The 19,671-nt window shown below is 41.0% G+C and overlaps 2 protein-coding genes across 3 annotated transcripts; both read right to left on the bottom strand.

Moving 5' to 3' along the window:
* Positions 1–413: 413 nt before the first annotated feature.
* On the bottom strand, positions 414–6,588 carry agxt2 (alanine--glyoxylate aminotransferase 2). Its single transcript, XM_030084154.1, has 14 exons — positions 6,437–6,588; positions 5,062–5,150; positions 4,646–4,836; positions 4,449–4,572; positions 4,271–4,365; positions 3,937–4,030; positions 3,560–3,653; positions 3,364–3,464; positions 3,006–3,098; positions 2,692–2,824; positions 1,973–2,061; positions 1,749–1,898; positions 1,237–1,335; positions 414–947 (listed from the first exon to the last, which is right to left on the bottom strand). Exons 1-14 carry the CDS (start codon positions 6,531–6,533, stop codon positions 846–848), a joined length of 1,551 nt encoding a protein of 516 aa, XP_029940014.1. The 5' UTR covers positions 6,534–6,588; the 3' UTR covers positions 414–845.
* A 788-nt stretch (positions 6,589–7,376) lies between these two features.
* Positions 7,377–18,146, bottom strand: prlra (prolactin receptor a). Of its 2 annotated transcripts, none has more exons than XM_030085343.1 (9): positions 17,977–18,146; positions 13,626–13,719; positions 13,264–13,396; positions 12,582–12,751; positions 11,549–11,715; positions 11,049–11,190; positions 10,616–10,712; positions 10,450–10,519; positions 7,377–10,322 (listed from the first exon to the last, which is right to left on the bottom strand). In XM_030085343.1, the coding sequence occupies exons 2-9, from the start codon at positions 13,693–13,695 to the stop codon at positions 9,261–9,263; spliced, it is 1,911 nt and encodes a 636-aa protein (XP_029941203.1). In that variant the 5' UTR covers positions 13,696–13,719; positions 17,977–18,146; the 3' UTR covers positions 7,377–9,260. The 2 variants fall into 2 exon arrangements, with proteins under 2 accessions (XP_029941203.1, XP_029941204.1); XM_030085344.1 differs by having other exon boundaries at positions 13,626–13,716.
* Positions 18,147–19,671: the final 1,525 nt, after the last annotated feature.

Raw genomic sequence — 19,671 nt, 5'->3', positions numbered from 1 at the left:
AAAATACAAAGAAGGTTCATGATGTGACCAAAAACTTAACGCTCTTCTGTGACATTTGGAAATACACATTATTCTTATTCACCTTGTTGTTTTCAACAATGAAGGATCTGACTAATATTTGACTGGATTAAATTTGATGTTTTGTGATGTTTAACCACACTAACTTCACATGGTTCAGAGTAGGACATGTGTGCTTGCTGTGTTTTCCAAAACATGAATGCGCCTCGGATTGTGCCAGCTGGATCTCACTGGACTGACAAATACACATGTCAGAAAGTTAATGTTTGGTTAACTCTGTTTAAACATCTCAAAAAAAAAATGCAGGCAGAGACGTCCAGGTACTGTCATGTGTGTAGTGAGTACCCACCAAGCATTGCTCTTTTTCTTTTTAATAATTCAGCTTGTGACCACTTTGGTGTTTTTACATTTTTGTGTACACAGAAAAAGTCTTCGATCTTTACATGTAGCTCATGAAAAATGGGAGCAAAAACAAATATATTGTTGTTGAGTGTATGAAGACAACTAGATATTATTTCACTGTTTTCAGAAAACCATCTTTAATTGGGATCAAAACACAATAACATACAAATTTAAGATAACACAGATTCAGTAGATTGGAAAGTGCTAAAAAAATTTTATCAGCTGTACAATGGATTTTCTGTCACTTATTATAATTATTCAAGTGTGTTAAATGTTTCAAGTCATTGTGATCACAACACATTTGCTTTGTGTAGATTAAAAAAAAAAAAACACATTAAAGAAGTAGATGACATGATCACATGTCCAATAAGCAGCTGAGCTGGTGTCCAGGTTCATCCTTCACACTAATCAATCCGTCTGACATTTCATCTTTTTTCCATGTAGTTGTGGAGGGACTTATCAAAAACGGCCAAGAAGAAATCTGCATCGTCTCTTGTGATGCACATGGGAGGTTTGATGCGGAAAGTCTGAAAATATCATATGAAAAACAAGAAAGATTATGTAGCCCCTAAGAATAATGCTCCCAAAAAGACACAGAAAGGTACTTTGACAGCTGTGATAGATTCCCCATAATAGAGAATAAAAGACAACGAAACCTACACTGAAGAATACAGTTATTCGAATACATGAGGAACGTAATATTCCAAAACTTAAAACAGAAAAGTAACACACCACACAGCTTACAGTATTCATTTACTACCTGATTATGTGGCAATACGAAGCAAGATCATCTAAAGAAAAGAAAAGAAATGTTACCTGTCCATACAAGCCTCCTTTTCCAATCAGCACTCCCATGTCCTTGACGTCTTCAAAGATCTCGTTCATTGCGTCAGCGGGCAGCGGCTCTCTGCTGGCCTGCAAATCCCAGAGAGGACACGTGTGACTACATGCTACAGTAACCACAGTAATTAGTAACTTGAACACTGTCCTGATAATTATCTGATTGTGGGTCTTCAAGCCTGACATCTAATTGCTAATTTGCCGGGGAGGCTATATTTGTGAACACTGCCGAGGCCAAAAGATTTCCGGATTGCCTTTTTCTCTTCACTGTGTGGGCTCTTTCCAAACAAGAAAAACTAATCAGAACTTCAGGCAGAAGGAAATGTTCTGCTGTCGAGCTGCTTCTCTTCAAAGTTGCGGATGGTCTCTGCTGTGGCAGCTAATGGTTAACTGGGTCACTCCTGAACCATGGCCCCCAGAGGCACGGCCACACACTCACGTTGCTCAAGCATGTGCGAAGAGGTGAGTGTCACTTCTGCTACAAATACCTTGTCTTTGACCATTTCCACGCCGATCTGCAGGCCTTTGCCGCGGACGTCGCCGATGATCTCGTACTTGTCTCTGAGTTTCGCCAGTTCGGTCATCAGGTGGGTGCCCACTTCCAGACTGTTGCGCTGCGTGCCGTCTTCTCGGATCGTCTGTTGAATGAAGACGCACCGTGTGTGCTTCTGAGATCACGATGCTAAGGCAGATTTCAGTAGGAAGCTCTTACATCAAGCACCGATGAAGCGACGGCACAAGCCACGGGATTCCCCCCGAAGGTGTTGAAGTGAACCCCTTTGGAAAAGGAGGCGGCGATTTCTACAAAACACATAAAACAACGAGTTCACACCTCCAGTGCAAGAGACTGCAAGTATCACCAATGGCTCGTGACAACTACAAATTGTCTGCAGTGTGTGTGTGTGTGTGTGTGTGTATCTGTACTGGTGAGAGGCTACTTCAACAAATAACACAAAAAAGAAAAGTAAAAAAAATGGACATGATGGTAATTAGCACACCAGCTATGACTGATACAAGGAAGAGAGAACCCAATCAGTCAGCAGCTGAAAACGAGGACCGACTCTTCCAACACTGTGTTTTCTCACCGTGGACCGTAATTAGTGGCCTTCAACATTATGATTCACCCGTTTCATAAATATTCAAAAGCGCAGCAGATGTTCTCTTCCCATCTTCCAACCTTCAGCGGGGAGCGCTGTCGAAGCGGTGAGTCACAAACCGGCAATCTATAATTTTGTTCGCCCACGCGCATATCATCATCTTCAAGTCGGACTCACATCAGGTACGGCTAAAGATAGCTGGAGCTGCACCGCGGTGTACAGCTCGCCTGTCTGTGTGGAATCCACGCGATGGCCCTGCGGGTTTCTCTTGGTAGTAAATGTGACACAAATCCTCTTCCATAAATGAAACCGACAGCTGAAGTCACGATCTCACCTGGTGTGGTAACAACAGCTCCCATAGGGAAGCCGTTGCCGATCCCCTTTGCCATTGTGACCATGTCAGGAAGGACGTCGTGTCCTTCAAAGCCCCAGAAGTGGTTTCCTGTTCTGCCGAATCCAGTCTGGACCTGCAATATGCAAAACAGCGCACACGCATGAACAAAACAAAACATGTATTAAAATGACTGCACCCAGACTTTCACTTGGTTAATATTCAAGTAAGGTTTCCAGTCTTTTTTTATTGAACTGAAGGGACTTTGCAAGCAAAGAATAAACAAATAATTTTAGCAGTGAAATTGTGTGTGTGACCTCGTCAGCGATGCAAATCCCTCCCCTCTCTCTGATGAGTTTGTAGGCATCTTGAAGAAAGTTTTTAGGGTACTGCACAGCTCCCCCGACACCCTGTGTGAAGAGACATAATGATATCCCACAGTCCCAGCTTAATTAATAAACCCCTAATCAAACTTTTCATGAGTAAACAACAACCACAGAGGTTCAATGAATGATTTTTATCCTGGCTTTTTAGTTCTAAGCAGAGCATAAAGGGTGAGTAACATGACAGAGAGTGAAACAGAATTTCTGTAAAGGAAAATGGAAATGTCAGTAATCAAGATGAAAGGTAATAACATTTCCATATTGATCTATTAAATTTTATAGAATACGGTACCTGGATAGGTTCTCCAAAGAAAGCAGCGATTCTGTTCGGGACACTGGTAACCAGCGTCTCTTTGAGCTGTTCAATGTACCGGTCGTTTGCCATGCAATGACCTGCGGACATTACATTCTATTCATTCAAGTATTTTTTTAATTCCTAATGAAAGAAGCCTGAGTGTGTGAAGCAACGTGTGCGCACATTTGTGTACCTGGCGCACAGCCACAGTCTCTGATGGTCTGCACAGGAGAGTCCCTGCAGTGGCTTCCTCCCCATGGCCCCCTGAACACATCAGGACACATGGTCTGTTTAACGGGCAGAAACCAAGTCATCGGGGTTAACCTGAGTGCAGCAGCTTCTCATCATTTATAAACCACGGCAAAAACATTGCGAAACCCGGAACACAGACAGCATGAGTGATCATCAGTGTATTCAAGGTCACTATGGAACTTTACCCCTGGTTGAAAATTGTTGTGCAGCTCAGTTACCTCAATTATTGATTCACAAAGAGTGACAGTTTATCAACTCTGATGTATGTTATGTGTATAAATATGTGATATTCTTGTGATTCGGCATTGCAATACCTACATTTGTGCAGCCCAATCCGTTGGCCACAGGGTACTTGTATGCTGCATTGGAAGTAAGGCCCATGGTCTGAGGGCTGCCGCCATGATATGATCCTCTGGAGGAAAAACATCAAGTAAAGATATTATATGAATTTTTTGGAACTTCTGATTGCAGAAATATGCTTTCATGTTTTACACTATCGATAAAGTTCTGTCAAAGATGTGAAAAAATGCTTGTGACTTTGAGTCAAGTAAAAAATATTTGTCAAAATAATGCTAATTAAAGCATCGATTACGTCAAATTAATAAAGTCTTTGTATATATCTTCCGAAATAAAAAAAGAGGGTGATTTGCACCTGAAGGTGATTATATCAAAGTTTCCGGTGTAGAGCCGAGCCATCAACATTGCCAGGTCATTGGCTTCAGAGCCGCTGTTGGTCAAATAAATCACCTGGATGAGAAAACAAAGATTTTAATGTGGCTCCCATGTCTATCCAAGCTGCTGGAAATCCAAATAAAAATTCATCAGCGCACCTTGAGAGGATCTGGAAAGTAGGAGGCTAGCTTTTCACAATACTCATGCAGAGCGGGATAGACGTAGATGTTGGTGGTGTGCCACAGTTTGTCCAGCTGCTGCTTTGCGGCGGCCGTAACTTTCCTACGAAACCAGAGGTTTAAAAATCAGCAGGGGCTCATCGGTGTCTATATGAATGCTTTCAGAACGTCCTCACGGATGGCAGTGCCCCACGCTGACAGTCGCCACACCGGCGAACAGATCCAGATATCGGGTCCCGTCCACGTCCCACAGCCACTGCATGTAGCCCTGGTGGATGAACACCGGCTTCTTATAGTAGGTGACTTTCATCGTCATGGGACTGCAGTTCCGTTTGCGGATCTCCATCATTCGTTCTTTTGACATACCCTGGATGGACACAAACGCACAAAGCAAGAATTAAATGGTAAAATGCTCATCTTTTGTTTTGTTTGCTGCTTTGTGTAGTGAAGGGCTGAGAGAGCTTACACAATTTGAATGAGTTCATGTAAAAGCTCTGCTGTAAATGACAATCTCCATGAATCTACTATCAGCATGGTTTTATAATACAGGTTCCTGTTGTAAGCCACGGAGATATTGTGGGCTTGGCCTAACCTTGTATTGTTCTGGACGGAAATTGCAGGGCGGCATCTCAGGTAAGTCTTCGGTTGGTTGCTTGAAGGCTGATTTCTGAGACGATGCACCTGTGGAATAAATTTATTTGCAGTTCAAGCTGACAAATGACAACACGAAATATCTTTTTTTTTCTTTCTTACTTCTGAGCTGAGTGTGAAACTATCTGCGAGTCATACACAACCCAAAGGTCTTACAGATTTCATACAAAAAGAAAATTACTTTATGTCTGTTTTAAAGGTTTTATATCATTGAGATGTTTCTTCTGAGCCTGTCAACAGATTAAAATCAGGCCAACATTGTAAAAACATGAAGTTAACCTTAGACCTCACGTGCAGCAGGCACACAATGACCCTGTCTGTTTATTTCTGGTTGTACAAGGTTCAGAGGAACCAGATCTGGTCAGCTCGGACATTATCTGATTTACGGGGTCGTAACCAGAGAAAATTTGTACTCTATGCTTGAACTGTACTGAGCTGCAAGTAAAAATGATGATGTTTCAATATACTCAATTAAAATTGTAAAGCATTCTTCCTCAAGACCACCTGAGTTTTTTAAATCGCATTTCATTGTCACCAGCAAGCGTTCAACTTAAAAAATGTGTATGTTCTCAACACATTTCTCAGACAAAAAAATAAGGCATATAAAAATTGCACGACTGTAAACAAATGCAGCATTTTCCTCTGCTTTTTTGCCCTGCTGCAACTTTATGAAAGGCTAATACTTGGCTTTTGTGTGCCCTATTATATTTACTTTATATATTTATTAAATCTTCAGTGCTTGATGTGTTGGTGTCTATTTGATTACCGTCTTTTACAGAGGTCACAGCAAGTCTCTGAGACCTGCACCTTTTTCCTCTGCATGTCCCTCTTGCCACAAACACCTCAGAGGTCAAGACTCCACAACTATACCTGAATATCTTTCTGTGCAGGCCTGTGATTATTCTTGTGACACTGGATTATAATGTTGGATGTGCAAATTTCACAAATTTAATTAGAAATGTATCTGATACCAATAAAAACTAAACACAGAGAGATGACAATGCAGTTTTAATTAAAGCTATAATTTTGCAAAAGTGCATAAAGGCAGAATTCAACACATCCTATTTTAGATAACTTACACAATATACAGACCCAAATGATCACAAATCAGTGTATTCAGGTTGGTCTGAACTCCTGTTTTACAACCTGTTAATCTGACAGCACTTATAATAAGTCATTGAAGAAGCCATTAAAAGCAATTAATCCTTTGCATGATCTTTGTATGATCGAAAGAAACGAGGTGAAATTCACTTCTCGTGCTCTTTGAATAAACAGCTCGTGCGCGGTGGAATTTGGTCATCTCCATGGTTACTCACCGCCTGCCAAGTGGAATTTGGCCGAACCGGACCAAGAGCAGGACTGTCCGGACACAGCCGCGCGGCGGCCGGTGAGACAAGAGATGACTTTATACATGTTGAGTAGAAACTAGCGGGGAGCACGGACCCCGCTCTGCTATCTTCTGCAAAACTCGTGGCTCTTTCTGCTCCAGCTGAGTTTACAGGGAAGTTTTTGGCCCAAATGGGCGGTGACAGCCGACCCGCCGCTGCGCGTCCTGGTTGGACCAGCGTCCCTGCGTCACTGGGTAAACAAATCAATCCTCAAATAATTAACAAAAAAAAAAAAAAAAAAAAAAAAGAAAGAAAAGGCAAGTGACGAACAAAACGAAGCCGAAAAATTGAAAATAAATAAATAATTAAAGTGCCTTTTTGCTCATAGTTAATGGGTTGGATTCTTTCCAGTCATTGTGTGTAAAAGCTGCACTATAATTACGTTGTTATTGTCAATACAAGAACTAAAAAAAAAAAAAAACTTTTCATATTTCATGCTGTTTCTCCTTGGTTGTGGCACGACGCTCGAGGCTGGAAAATGGAATTCTCCAGGAATATATAGTGAATATGTGTCTTAACACGGTGGCTTCCTTTAAACTGCTGTCTGCTGGAGATGATAACAGAGAGAGGTGTGTGTGTGATGAGTGGGCGGGACTTACCTTTAGTCAGATTCAGATTTCCAGCATGGGCCCAAAATTACAAGACATACCCCAGTTTAAAGGAAACATTGCTCTTTTAAATACGGTTCGGACTGTTCATCATGGAGTTTCTTTGTTTGTGGTGTGTGACTGAAATGTTAATTTTGAAGAAATGTAAATAAAATGTTATGAATCTAATGGGTTTTGGCATTCTGTGTTTCTTTTAAGAGTAGAGTAGAGAGTAGAGTAGAAGTTACTTTATTAATCCCAAACTGAGAAATTCTGGCATTGCAGCAGCATCACTAGCAAGCAAACAAAAGTAAAAATATATAATTTATGCAGAAAAATTATAGACAGTGAAGGCTATATACATATATTTACATACTCATATATAAATACTCGTATATCTCTATACATACATATACACACTTGCACATATATACAAATACAATAGGTACAACCAAGGAGTAAGAGATTAAAGATATGCTGAATAAAAGAAAAAGTGTGTGCAGCACAGGATAAAGAAAAATAAGGACCTTGTCTGAGTCGAATTTAACTTCTCTCAGTTTTTATGCGTCACAGGAAAACAATCATTTTTGCTTCCATACAACACGTGAGAATTTTTTGGGGATATAATGTGTGGAGCATTTCTAAACGGATTACATTCATCATCCTATGTCAGCCATTTTGCTAAACAAAAGATTTATCTAATTGGAACATTAATTTCTGAAACAACTATTTTGAGCATTTGCTTCCAGTTGGAAATTGAGCTTGCTGTTTTGTAAAGGAAGTCTCTGTGATGGATTAGGTGTGAGGGACCTGGGTTTGAATCCCAGTTGGAAGAGTTTCTTGTGTATACAATCAGCCAAGTTTCCAAGGACTCAATGAAGAGACCCAGAAGGAACAACATGAACTTTTCTGATCTGAGCAATCAAACAAACATGCACTTTATTAGGTATGCTTCTGAAGGGGACAGCAGTCTTTTTGCAATTGATGTGTTCTTGAGTTGGAGGCAGGGGTGACAAAAAGTTTCGAAACACAAAAACACAAGTGACACTTTAGAAAGCTTTAAAACTATGAAGGGCGTAGCAGACGGATATTGGAAATGTTTCACTTATTAAAAAAAACAAGAAAGGAACAAATGACTCCACACATTATTTCATTTTTAATATAAAACAGTGATTTTTTTTCATGAGTTTGAGGATTAAAAATATTTTTGAAGAAAGTGCCATATTGTAAAATGGATATTTCAATAATATTAATTGAAATGTATGAAAGGAAGTGTACTTTTTCATGAAAAAAGAAACAGCATCTTAACAAAATGAACCCCATTTCATCATTGCATCTCAGTTATTTATTATAAACATGCTTATTATGACAAGCATTCCATTCCAGAAATACTGCAGGGCTGTTTCATTCTTGCTATAAAGTTACATATGCGCGCACCAAAAAGTAAATAGTCTCTGGATCCAAAATAGAATGATACATTCTAACATTCTCAGTTTTCATAATCTCTGCGTTTCTATACACACATTTACAATAAATAGCAAGCAGCCTTAAATGAAAGTCTGTCCATTCATACATCCATTTTCTCTACCTGTTCTATGGGAGAAAAAAAACGTGCTGCACTTAATTTAAAAAAAAAAATAAATCTAACAAAGCAAATAATATGACTTACTTTGCAAAGTTCACGTGGCTGCAAAAGATGATTTCTAACGGATTGTAAAGTTTAATTCCAATGAAATAATAAACTGCTAAATTATTTCAGATCTTAAATAGGATCACTGCATAGCAATAAAATACAATTTTGTAATATATTAAAATACTTTTTTGATGACAAAAAAATACATATCCATATATTGGGATTATTTCTAGAATACATCCCAGAAATATTACTTTGGCAGTCTTTGCAGTCATTGTTTGAAGAAGTTGGTGTTTTGTTTTTGGCTGGGCAGTATGGGGAGGGCCAGCCCCGTGGATCTGAATCTTGCGAATGACTGAGGACCTTTCGTCTGGTCCATTGTGCAAATTCCTATTCATATTTTCAAAAAACTCGATCGTACACGGTCCAGCCATATACTAGATTGTTTTTTTCCAAGTCTTGACCTAACATTTGTCTGTCACAACATTAACATTCGACACTTGTCAGATGGGCTTATGGACACTGTAGTCACCTAATAAGAGGGCAGGGTGAACATGCTGGCAGTGTCGATGTAGCCGCTCCCTGCTGTGGCCTCTTCTTCCTGAGCGCGCAGGCTGGAATAAGTTGGCTTCTGAGTATTGTTAGTAATAGATGATGTATGGTACGTCTCTGCAGATCCATTTTCTTCCCGGTTTTCACAAGACAACACATCCACCTGTTCCTCCGTGACCTGTCTCTCAAGCAGCAGCACATTGTCTCTACCCACACCCTTCACCTTGCTGTAGTCTTCCTCCTGGAACATCTGGACGAAGCGCTTTCTGTGCTGGTGGCCCGAAGGAACGGGATGAAGAAGCACCACATTCTCCTCGCTGACCCTTTGGACCTCGACGTACTCTGTCGATCTGGCAGCAGGCACCTGAAGACCGACGGATGCTTCTTTAAGGCCAATGGTCGAGATGTTGACTTCACTGTAGGCCTGTAGCTGCTGGCGGTCCCCGGTCTGGGGTGCGAGCAGATGAGTCTGCTTGTTGTTCGAGCTAAACTTCCAGTGATTTGACCCAGGGGTGTCTTTGCCGCTGAGGCCCGGCTGAGAGAGGCCGTGGGGTGAGGAGTCCGAAGGGAACAAAGTGTCAGAAACGCAGTGCTGCCTGGCCGTCTCAAGCGGGCTCAAGCTGTACTGGGGTAGCGGAGAAAACACAGAAGGCCAGGTCTTGACCCTCCCACTACACACATCGGGGCTAACGTCATGAGAATAAGCCACTGCCTCTTTCTCCCAGGCTGCCTTGTGCCTCTGCGCATCACTCTTCGTTTGATTGCCCGCCAGATCTGTTTGGCGCCCATCCTCTTTTGCACACTTGTCCATCAGCAGGGTGTGGCTGTCACAGCTGCCGCGGCCAGAGTCGCTGTCCGACGTGGAACCGTCAGATTTAAGGCACACGTCATGAAGATCCTTGCTTTCTTCCAGCATGCGCTCCTGCTCATCAGGGACATAAACCTCTAGGTATTCTACCAGCAGGTCCTCGTAGTTCGAAGGTGCGGTCGTAGGGAAATCAGACAACACCAGTGCACGGAAGATTTCGTCAGACTTGCCATCCTACATGGACACAATCACATTTACCAATTAGAGACAGTTTATTATTCAAAACATTCATGTTTTTCCTTTTTCTAATAATTTGTTGGAGAGTAAGAGCGTTACAGTGTACATCATGCTGCTGCTTTACCTTGAGAAGCTGCTCATCAAATCCCTTGATTTTAGGACCAGGGATCGGTGGCAGAATACAGTGTTTCAGACTGCACCCGTGAGAAAAACAGAAGAAAAAAAAAGTCAAAATAAATGAACAGGAGTTTCATGTCACTAAAGAAGTGATTTGTTTTTTCCATTTTTACCTTTGGCTGTTTATATGCATCAGCCATGTGAGGAACAGAAAGATGAAGGCAGAAAAAACCATGATGAGGATCCAGACTGACCTTTCCCTTTGGAAATCTGTAGGAAAGAAAAGAACAAGCCATCAGAGAGCTTTGACACAATATATAACGTTTTTCATAAGTATTTAAGGAGGAAAGTCATTTTAAATTTTGACATTTAATCAATATTTAAAAACAAAATTTCACATTTTGGAAATGACACTTATTGTTACCTCCCAACCCTCATCATGCATACATCACTCATATCGCCATCTGAATGACTTAACGTACAAACATGAAAAATGTATCATCATCTCTCAGCATCAAAGTACAAAAATATGGTTTATCTCACAAAGAAAGTAAAACAATAGAAATGCCAGGTGTTATTGTGACAGAGAATTGCTGGATGTCTTACAGTCAGGAACTTCGGTGTAGGATGTGGAACTCCATTCGCTCCAGAAGCCGTGATCGGGCTTACAGCGCACCTGGATGAGGTATGTACCACCTGAACGCAGGCTGAAAATGTTAAACATCTTCTGCTGGCCGGCCAGGTGCACCTAGAGGGACAAGAAAAATTCATTTGTTTTGAAAAAAAAAAAAAAAATAGCAGAGATAGGAATACTGCTGAAAGTTTTCACTATGAGAAGGATTTTATATTTTTACATGAAGCTCTGCAGGCATTAGACTTGTAGTTTTAAAATGTGTTTTAATGAAATCAGCTTCAGACTCCTCTTTTCTCCTTTTTATTTCCCAAAACCAATTGAGGATTAAGAAAGTCAGGGAAATCCCCAAATCTCTAGCAAAAACCCATCTCCCCCTGGTTTTATAACAAATCACGACATATCTATCAGTGCCGGTTTTGTTTAGTTGTATGTGTAAAACAGAAACACTCAAGCTCAAAAATAAGTGACATACCTCCCATTCGTCTTCCTTCTCTAACTTGACACGGAGCTCATAGATGAGAGTGATCCAACCAGAGCGGGTGTCGGCCTTATGCGGCGGTTCCCATGACACTCGGAGGAAAGGCCAGCCTTTGTCCTCCAATACAGTCACAGCAACCTTTTCTGGAGGATTCGGCTTCACTGAGGAGGAAGAAACACATTGTCTTTGATAGGCGACAAGAAAACATTTTTTAAGTAATTAATGATGTTTCGTCACAGAAACACTCCAGAAGCTAACTGTGATGGCGACAGCTGGATTTATTAATACATTAATATATTCAATAGAGAGTGGCCTTCACAGTATTTGACACAGTACATGTAACGCCAGGAAAAAGCAGGAAACTAGAGATACAGATCACACAGGGTCACCAATATTTCACAATAGGAAATTGCAAAAACATTGTCTGGTGCAACGAGTCTCAATGAGTGCTGCGATATTCAGATAGCAGAGAACATCTCTAACAGATGACTGTATATGTGACAATACTGAAGAACACACAGTATCTCCCTCAATATTTATATTCTCTTACATAACATGAAATACAAGCAAATATCAATGGTCCAATATTTATATTTAATGTCGGATGTTTTTGTCCTGGAAATGACAGCGACAGCTGGATTTACTAGAAATGAGCGTCTGTCTGAACTTGCAGATTTTCATAACCTGTCTGCGGCACTCATCTCCAACCCCCCATTTGTTCCTGCTCTTAAAATGGGTCACAAAGATAATTTGCCATTTGCCAAAAGGCTGAGCAATTTCCTAAAACAGCTGGGTGCCGGTCAGCTTAGGAACATCCCTCAGAGAGGAGAAAGCAGTGCAGTTTAGAGAGTATTCCCAGACACGGATTAATACATATTTGATGCTTTTTGTGAACGTTTTCAGCAGAACAGTGCATATGAAAATGACAAGAAATAAACACGACGGACCATGTAGACTGTTGTGTTGTTATCCACAGGCCAGTATTGAACCGCATTAAGGTCGAGAAACCCAACCAGATCTCCCTTACCTATGTAGACCACGTCTACATCCACGGGGTCGGAGAAGGTGCTGCCCAGCGAGTTGGTGGCCACCACTGTGATGTTGTAGTTGACCCAGATGGACGTGTCGTTCTTGTTAAAAAAGCAGGAGTTCTTCCCGGCCGTGCGGTAGTCGGGACATTCATGCACTGTCTCAGAGCTGCGAAAGAAGCAGAGGTGCAGCATTCATGTTTTATATATTTTCGAATTGTATGTAATACTGTAAAAGGATACTGGGAGAAGTACAATGCTTGAACCAGTATTTTAAAAGGTGACCATATGATGGCATCATTGCACCACTAAATACCCAAACACACCTGACACACACCTTTAGGCAGACAGGACTCTGTTTTATTCAACTACCAGGCACATAGCTCTAAAAAAGTCACTGCTTTCATAATAATGGCGACCTTCAAAGATTCCAGCATATTTTCATACATATGAAGTAATTTATTTCCCAAGTATATCAAGTTAGAGCTATTTTAGGAAGAAAAAAACCCCCTGGCGTCACCATGGCAGATTGTGATCCGCACCTTTGACTTTGCTCCCATTTTACACCTTTTCTTGTGCAACGCTCTATGTGATTTGTAACTCAACTATTCACACGCAAGCTTGCCGTGCCAGCCTCCGGGTCACCACTGCAACATGAAGGTATAAATCAAAGAATATTACTTTTCTTTGCGATAATACAGTGCGTAGGTAGTGGGCAGTCCTCCGTCAGAGCCCGGCTCCCACCAGCAGGTGAAGGTTTCTTTTTCGGGTGAACGACATCTGGTCAGTGCAGGTTTCCCTGGAAGGCTGTAGCCTTAAAGAGAAATAGCAGAAATCAAAGTGAATATTACATTACTTACTAAATGAAAACCTGAAACGTCACATAACAGCAGAAAAACCACACTGTTATTTAAACAATTAAATATATCAGACGTCTCGACAATGTAAGACATACAGGGAGATAAAGAGGCCGTGTTCACGACTGGTGACAAAGTGTTTCGAGAGGTTTTATTGGTCTGTCAAGTTCAGCCATAAACACTCACGTGTGCCCTCTGTATGTGGCGTGGAGATCAGCAACAACAACAGCGGGATCATTCCTCCAACTTCCCTCATCGTGGCACCACAAAGCCTCAGCTGCTGAAGGGAGGGATAAAATACAGAAAGGTCAGGGTGGGGGGTGGGGGGTGTCACTGATCTGTGATGCTTAATGCATATATTGGACGGATTCATGGCATGTCTGCATGATTATGGATGTAGAGAAATGGTTGGGGAAAAAAACTCTTCACATAGACTGTGTGCTGGCTCACTAGGGATTAAAAAACATCCTCTCCGTTTCTGACTACCTCTACCAGCTGGCACATGCGGCACAGCTGATTGCATAACCCCAGTTCAGGCCTCTGCCTCAAAAACAGAGACGCACACAGCAGGAGGATGGTCTGCGCTGCTGGCGACCAGCTTGACTTGGAAAGCTGCATTTGCATAGCCATGTGCAGATGTGTAAGTTATTACTCCACATGACCTTTTAGCTCTAAATCCTCGGGGACGGCAGGGAAGGAGGGGGATGAGGCAGGGTGAAAAGCTAAATAGATGACAGGGCTCATGTTGCATCAGTGAAAAACTGCTCTGTCTCTCTCTTCTGTTGCTATCAGTTCAAATTGATATATTAACCTAAATTCCCCTCTAAGGTCATTGAAATGCTTATGGTTTAATACATGCAATCTCACATTCTTACCATTTAATGGACATTTTTTAGATAATTGGCATACTGTTTAAGTGAATGATAATAAATGACCATCACATAGCATTAGGCTCATGAAATACACATCCTAAAACAATTTGCAAGAAACAAAGCAAAACCTAAAGAAATGCATTCTGAAATGCAACATTAAAAAAAAATGCAATAACATACTTTCCATAATAAAGCAGTTAGAGGTCACTGCACCTTCATAAACAAGAAATTCTTTTAAATTTTAGAAGCCTGTCACCAGCACGACAAAACATGGCACAAGAGATGCCTTGCTGTGCTTTTCTCCATGCCCATTCTGTTTATAAAATGAATACTGAACTAAGAAGAACACACGACAGCTCCTCGATTAACTCTGAGTTTATGTGTTCAATTAAAAAAGGCAATAAAATAGATACGTTCCAACAGGCAACATACACTGCTGGCTTGGTCAGGATCTTCCAGAGAATAAATGTTTCTTTTTTTAATTTGGTAATAATTTCATGTCATTTAGCTAAAATACCTAGAAGCCTTTCTTGCATTGCAGCTAAAGCATTTCAAGTTGCTACACTTTGAATCTTTCAGTGTGTGACTGCTACCTGTTCCTCTTTAATGTGCCTTAATTTCAGAAACGTCACCATGATCTGATAATTGGCATTAAGATCAAAGCACTGGATTAGCTTCCTGCTGCATATAGCCGTCTTACGTAATCAGGAGTCCAAACTGAATAAGCTGCTAAGCTGGGAAAGTGCTGGCCAACAGACAAATCGTTTCCGTCACAGATAACAATGGTTTGAATGTTTTATCTGACCTGTGCTGAACAGACTCTCAGCAGGGGGGAATGTGTTCATATGTGTGGCCATGAATAGATATTTTATCCATGTTTTTAGCATAATATACATCTTACATTTAGCTGCATGGAAACCAAATGTTGTATTAATCACACCAGAAGTGTGAAACGTAAATTAAAAGTACCAAACTAAGGAAAGGCATGCTTTAGAGTGGTAGAGGAAATTTCTGAGAGCACGAACAGTAACTGCCAAGCTGCTGTGCTTTTAGGAGAACAAACATCAGAGAAATAAATTAGTAAAGTTGATTTAGCATCACTAAGTAACAAGCAAAACATATAAAGTTGTCACGACTCAGATTAGAGTCAAGAACTTTAGAGATAAAGCTAGAGAAGGTAGAATGAGATGTTCTGGACTTGTGCTGAGGAGAACAAAGCCTGTCAGAGATGGAGAAGAACAAGGTCCATGTATCACCAGAACAACATGATCCCACTTGACACCATTGTACAACAGCTCATCGATGGAAAGAACGATTTTTCGTACAGGCTCCTGTTGATCTGAGTCACACAGCTGATCAGTCCTGTTTCTAACAACCCAGATCTCCTTCCTGCGACGGTATGAGGAACAAAATGCAGAGTACAGAGTGTTCCTCTTCAAATTACCGCACTGTCATTGTGTCAGCTTTGTTATTTTCAAACTACCCGTGCTGCTGTAATCATCCACTGAGACTTTATTATCTGGTAGAGAAAAACAAAATCAGTTATTAAAAGGCAGACGTGACCTTCATTACTTTATGACCCCTGTGTCAGATATTGACTGATTTAGATTTGAACTTTATTCATCAGCCATTGCAGCTCGAGAGGAAGCCCATGTAAAAACAACACAGAAAAAAATGTTCAGTCAAAATATTGACTGTGCAGCCTGTCGCACAAAGTAAACATTTCTGCGGTACTGTAAAAAGGCAGGTTTGGACACCAACACCTTTCTAGGAAGCTCCTTTCATTCTGAAAAGGGAAAATATGGGCAGGAACAGTGTTGTGTAGAAGACGGATGGCTGGAAAACAGAGCATAGTGCAACAGAAAACACGGCGCACAGCTTAAATCTGATGAGCAGTTTTCACTGCAGTAAAATTGCTCTCAAAATGATTCACATTTCAGAGTTCAACAAATTTGCAGTCTTGAATGTAATTTGTCCTTAAAACATTAATCTGATAGCGGGTTACTGCCCACATCTCCAAGGGAAACTTGACTGTTATCACGTGTTATCAAGCTTTACTATAGGTTGACTTTTTTCCTGTTTTCCTTTAGTTTGTGAAGAGACAAATAAACAGAACATAATTTTATACATTTGATCAATATGATGTAAAGTCCCAGGAGCTAGATATGTGTCAAAAATATTTTGGTATACTTTTCACATAATTCATATACTTTTCAATTGGAACATGTTTGGAAAGCCATTAATTGACTGACATATTTCCAAATATACCAAAAGAATGATGAAAGCAGAAGAGTGAGACATTTTACTGTTTGTTTCTTAGTCAACAAACCCAATCACATGTGACACATAAATATGGCGGCACTTGCACAAAAGCAGCCAAACACATCCTGTCACAAAGATGCGGCAGTGCCTCTGTGTCGTCCCCAGCATCAAACACAGTTTGACACTACATACAGTTTGTCCCTTTCATGAACTGTAATAAATGTTAGTGAAAGTGAGTAGACGTGAGATAATCCTGATGAGCAATCATTGTGGACGATCGTCACATTTGATGCAAATAACATCAATGCCAGCAGCAAACGGTAAATTAATGTTATTTAGATTTGTATCGAGGTTTTAAAAAGATGCTAAATGGATTTCACCTGCATCGCACTTTTCCAGATTAAACAGCTTGCAAACAGCTGCAAATTGAATTTGGTGAAAAGTTGATTAAAAACAAAACTTCACCTTTCCCATCTGATGCAACCTGACAGATACGCTTTTGATATGCCAGACATTCTGAATCTATTTTGTTGAAACCATATAAGAATGGTAATCCTGAAGTTTGGTATCGATTATGCAGCAGTTGGCGATACTGCACAGCAGTGTTTCATCCCAAAAAATATTCAGAAAGTTCCACCATTTTCAAGTATGTTAATTTGAGGGTCAAAATATTAGAAACACCTGCAAGTGGCATCAAGTTCAATGTCACTGCAATCTGTCATGTCAGCTGTAAATACATAATTCAAGTATTACCACTCTGGTCTGTCTCTAAGACTAGAATTTACTGCAGAGCAGTATGAGGAATCACATTAAATTAATGGGTCCAGTGAGTTTCCAACACGCATGTTGATAAACTTATTTCATATTGAGGTGCATGTTTGAAATAAATGCACATTATTCTTTTAAACAGCCCTACCACAAATAATCAACTTCCAAAAGATAAAAGGAAGCAATACACTAAAAACAAACACAGAAAATGAACTCTCACAAATGGAAACAAATAATGCCCTACTTCAAAAAGTTTTCAGAGGCAGCTTTACTCAGGCTGTGTGGCCTGTCCTCACAGAACAGTAATCAGCATGCAGATCCCAGCACTGATGAGGCTATATAAAGCCATTGCAGGACTAACGGTGGAAATAGTCAGTAAGCTGCAGGCAACTAACATGGTAATCCAGTACTGAGTTGATCAGCTTGGTGCTGTAAAGGCCAACAGAACATTTTTCTAACTGAGACCAATGAGGAGACCTTTCAAACCTCCTGGCACTTCAGCATCCTCATCCTCAGACACTTTATCTGCTTTATTATTGCACTTTAGCCACTTTTTTTTTTTAAGTTTCGCTGCATGGCCATAGCATCACTCACAGAGGTGCAGAAGATAACACGAGTGTGAAGAAGTGGCCTACCTGCAGCTGGCGGGACTTTTCAGTCTGACTCCTCGTGGCTGAGCCGTGGTGACTCCGCTGTGTCTGCCACCGCTTCACCGGGAGAACATGTCACAGACACCGGGCGCACCGGGCAGCTCGGCCGTGCCGTCTGTGAGGCAGCCCCGCGACATCCTCCCTGCCAGTGGGCATGATCCTGATCCGGGCTGGGGGGGGGGAGGAGGGCGGAGCAGAGAAGGGCAGCCTCACGCTAAGCCCCGCCCACCGCTGACACTCACAGACGGGCATGATCCGCTAAGCCCCGCCCACACCCGATTTCTGCTGACGGGCGCTCGTGCCACCGTGACAGTGCACAGCGTGGGCATGAAAAAAAAAAACCCCTCCAAATAAATTGGTTTGAAAATTTTTTTCATTTTTAAATTAATTTACAGTGACATGAAATGACCCTTTCAGTGACTTTATCTCCTGATTTGTTATTATTTGCTCATGAAGCAGTAAGTCCCAGCTCAGGGTGCTGTGCATCGTGTTTGTCAGGAATTTGATTTCTTTCTACATGTTTAGATCTGTGCCAAGACAAATTTGTATATGCACACATAAGATTTGTCTTTGTTTAAGTAGATCTGTATGCCCTCCTGCTCATCTACATGGTTTCCTCTACTTGGAGCCACCTCAGAGGGGTGAAGCCAATCCTAGCCAACTGGAAAGACATGTTACTGTCCATCCTGGGGTCAAGAGACTAACCTGGTCCAGACACGTGTTTTAGATTGCTGGAAGAAACACGTACCCAGAGAAAACCAGCTCTTGCAGGTAGAACATGCAGACGCTGCACAGAAATGCTCTCAAAACTCAGACTTTAACTTCGAGGTTAATAGATGTGTGGAAAGAGTGCTCATCCTGCCCCACTAGAATGTCCTAGATCTGTGTGTGCATTTCACAATTCGTGTTTTGGCAAAATACAATAGTGTGTAGTATGATTGGTTTGTGCATAGTGAATTGTGGACAAGCATTCAAATATCTGTTCATGTCTGTTCTCACCTCCATGTCAGAGAAGCCTCACACCAAGCTGGATTTATACAAGTGAACTTCGCCACTCTCCTCCTGTGACAGAGATCTGTCTGTCTGTCAATTTGAAGGAATTTTCTGGCCATCAGGCTTAACTGCAGGTTCAAAACTGGTCCAGTCCAGCTCTTTGTTCTATTTTTTTTTTTTTTTTTTTTTTTACCAAATTGAACTGTAAATTACTTTGGTCAAACTTTGTTGTTTTATACTGTTAAAAAAAAAAATCAATTTCACTTGACTTGTGATAATGTTCTGTTTGTGACTGTTGAGCTCTCCAATGTCAGTTAGAATTTTGAAGGCTGTACAGCGAAGAAGACAGAGCAAACCACACAGTCCGTCCAATCTGAGCCTGAGTTTTTCTGAGCACAACATTTAGTTCAAATGTAATTACATGGTCATATGTTGATATACCAAAAATTTACAAATCTGTGTGTGCACAAAACCTAGGAATAACTATCATTACAGATTCACAGACTCAATGCCATCACACAAATGGATATCACACACCTGCACTCACAAGTCATTTTGCTATATCAAGGCATTGGATTCTCTGAGATTGTCAAATCATATTTGCACATCCCAAAAATCTATACCAACACCGTCTTCACAAGCAGACCTGGGAAACTGCCAGTGAATTTCAAAGTGACAGCTCCTCTG

Source organism: Salarias fasciatus (assembly GCF_902148845.1).
Source record: "Salarias fasciatus chromosome 7 unlocalized genomic scaffold, fSalaFa1.1 super_scaffold_4, whole genome shotgun sequence".
Lineage (NCBI taxonomy): Eukaryota > Metazoa > Chordata > Actinopteri > Blenniiformes > Blenniidae > Salarias > Salarias fasciatus.
Note: the sequence above shows the minus strand (reverse complement) of the source record. Positions and strands in the feature narration are given on the sequence as shown.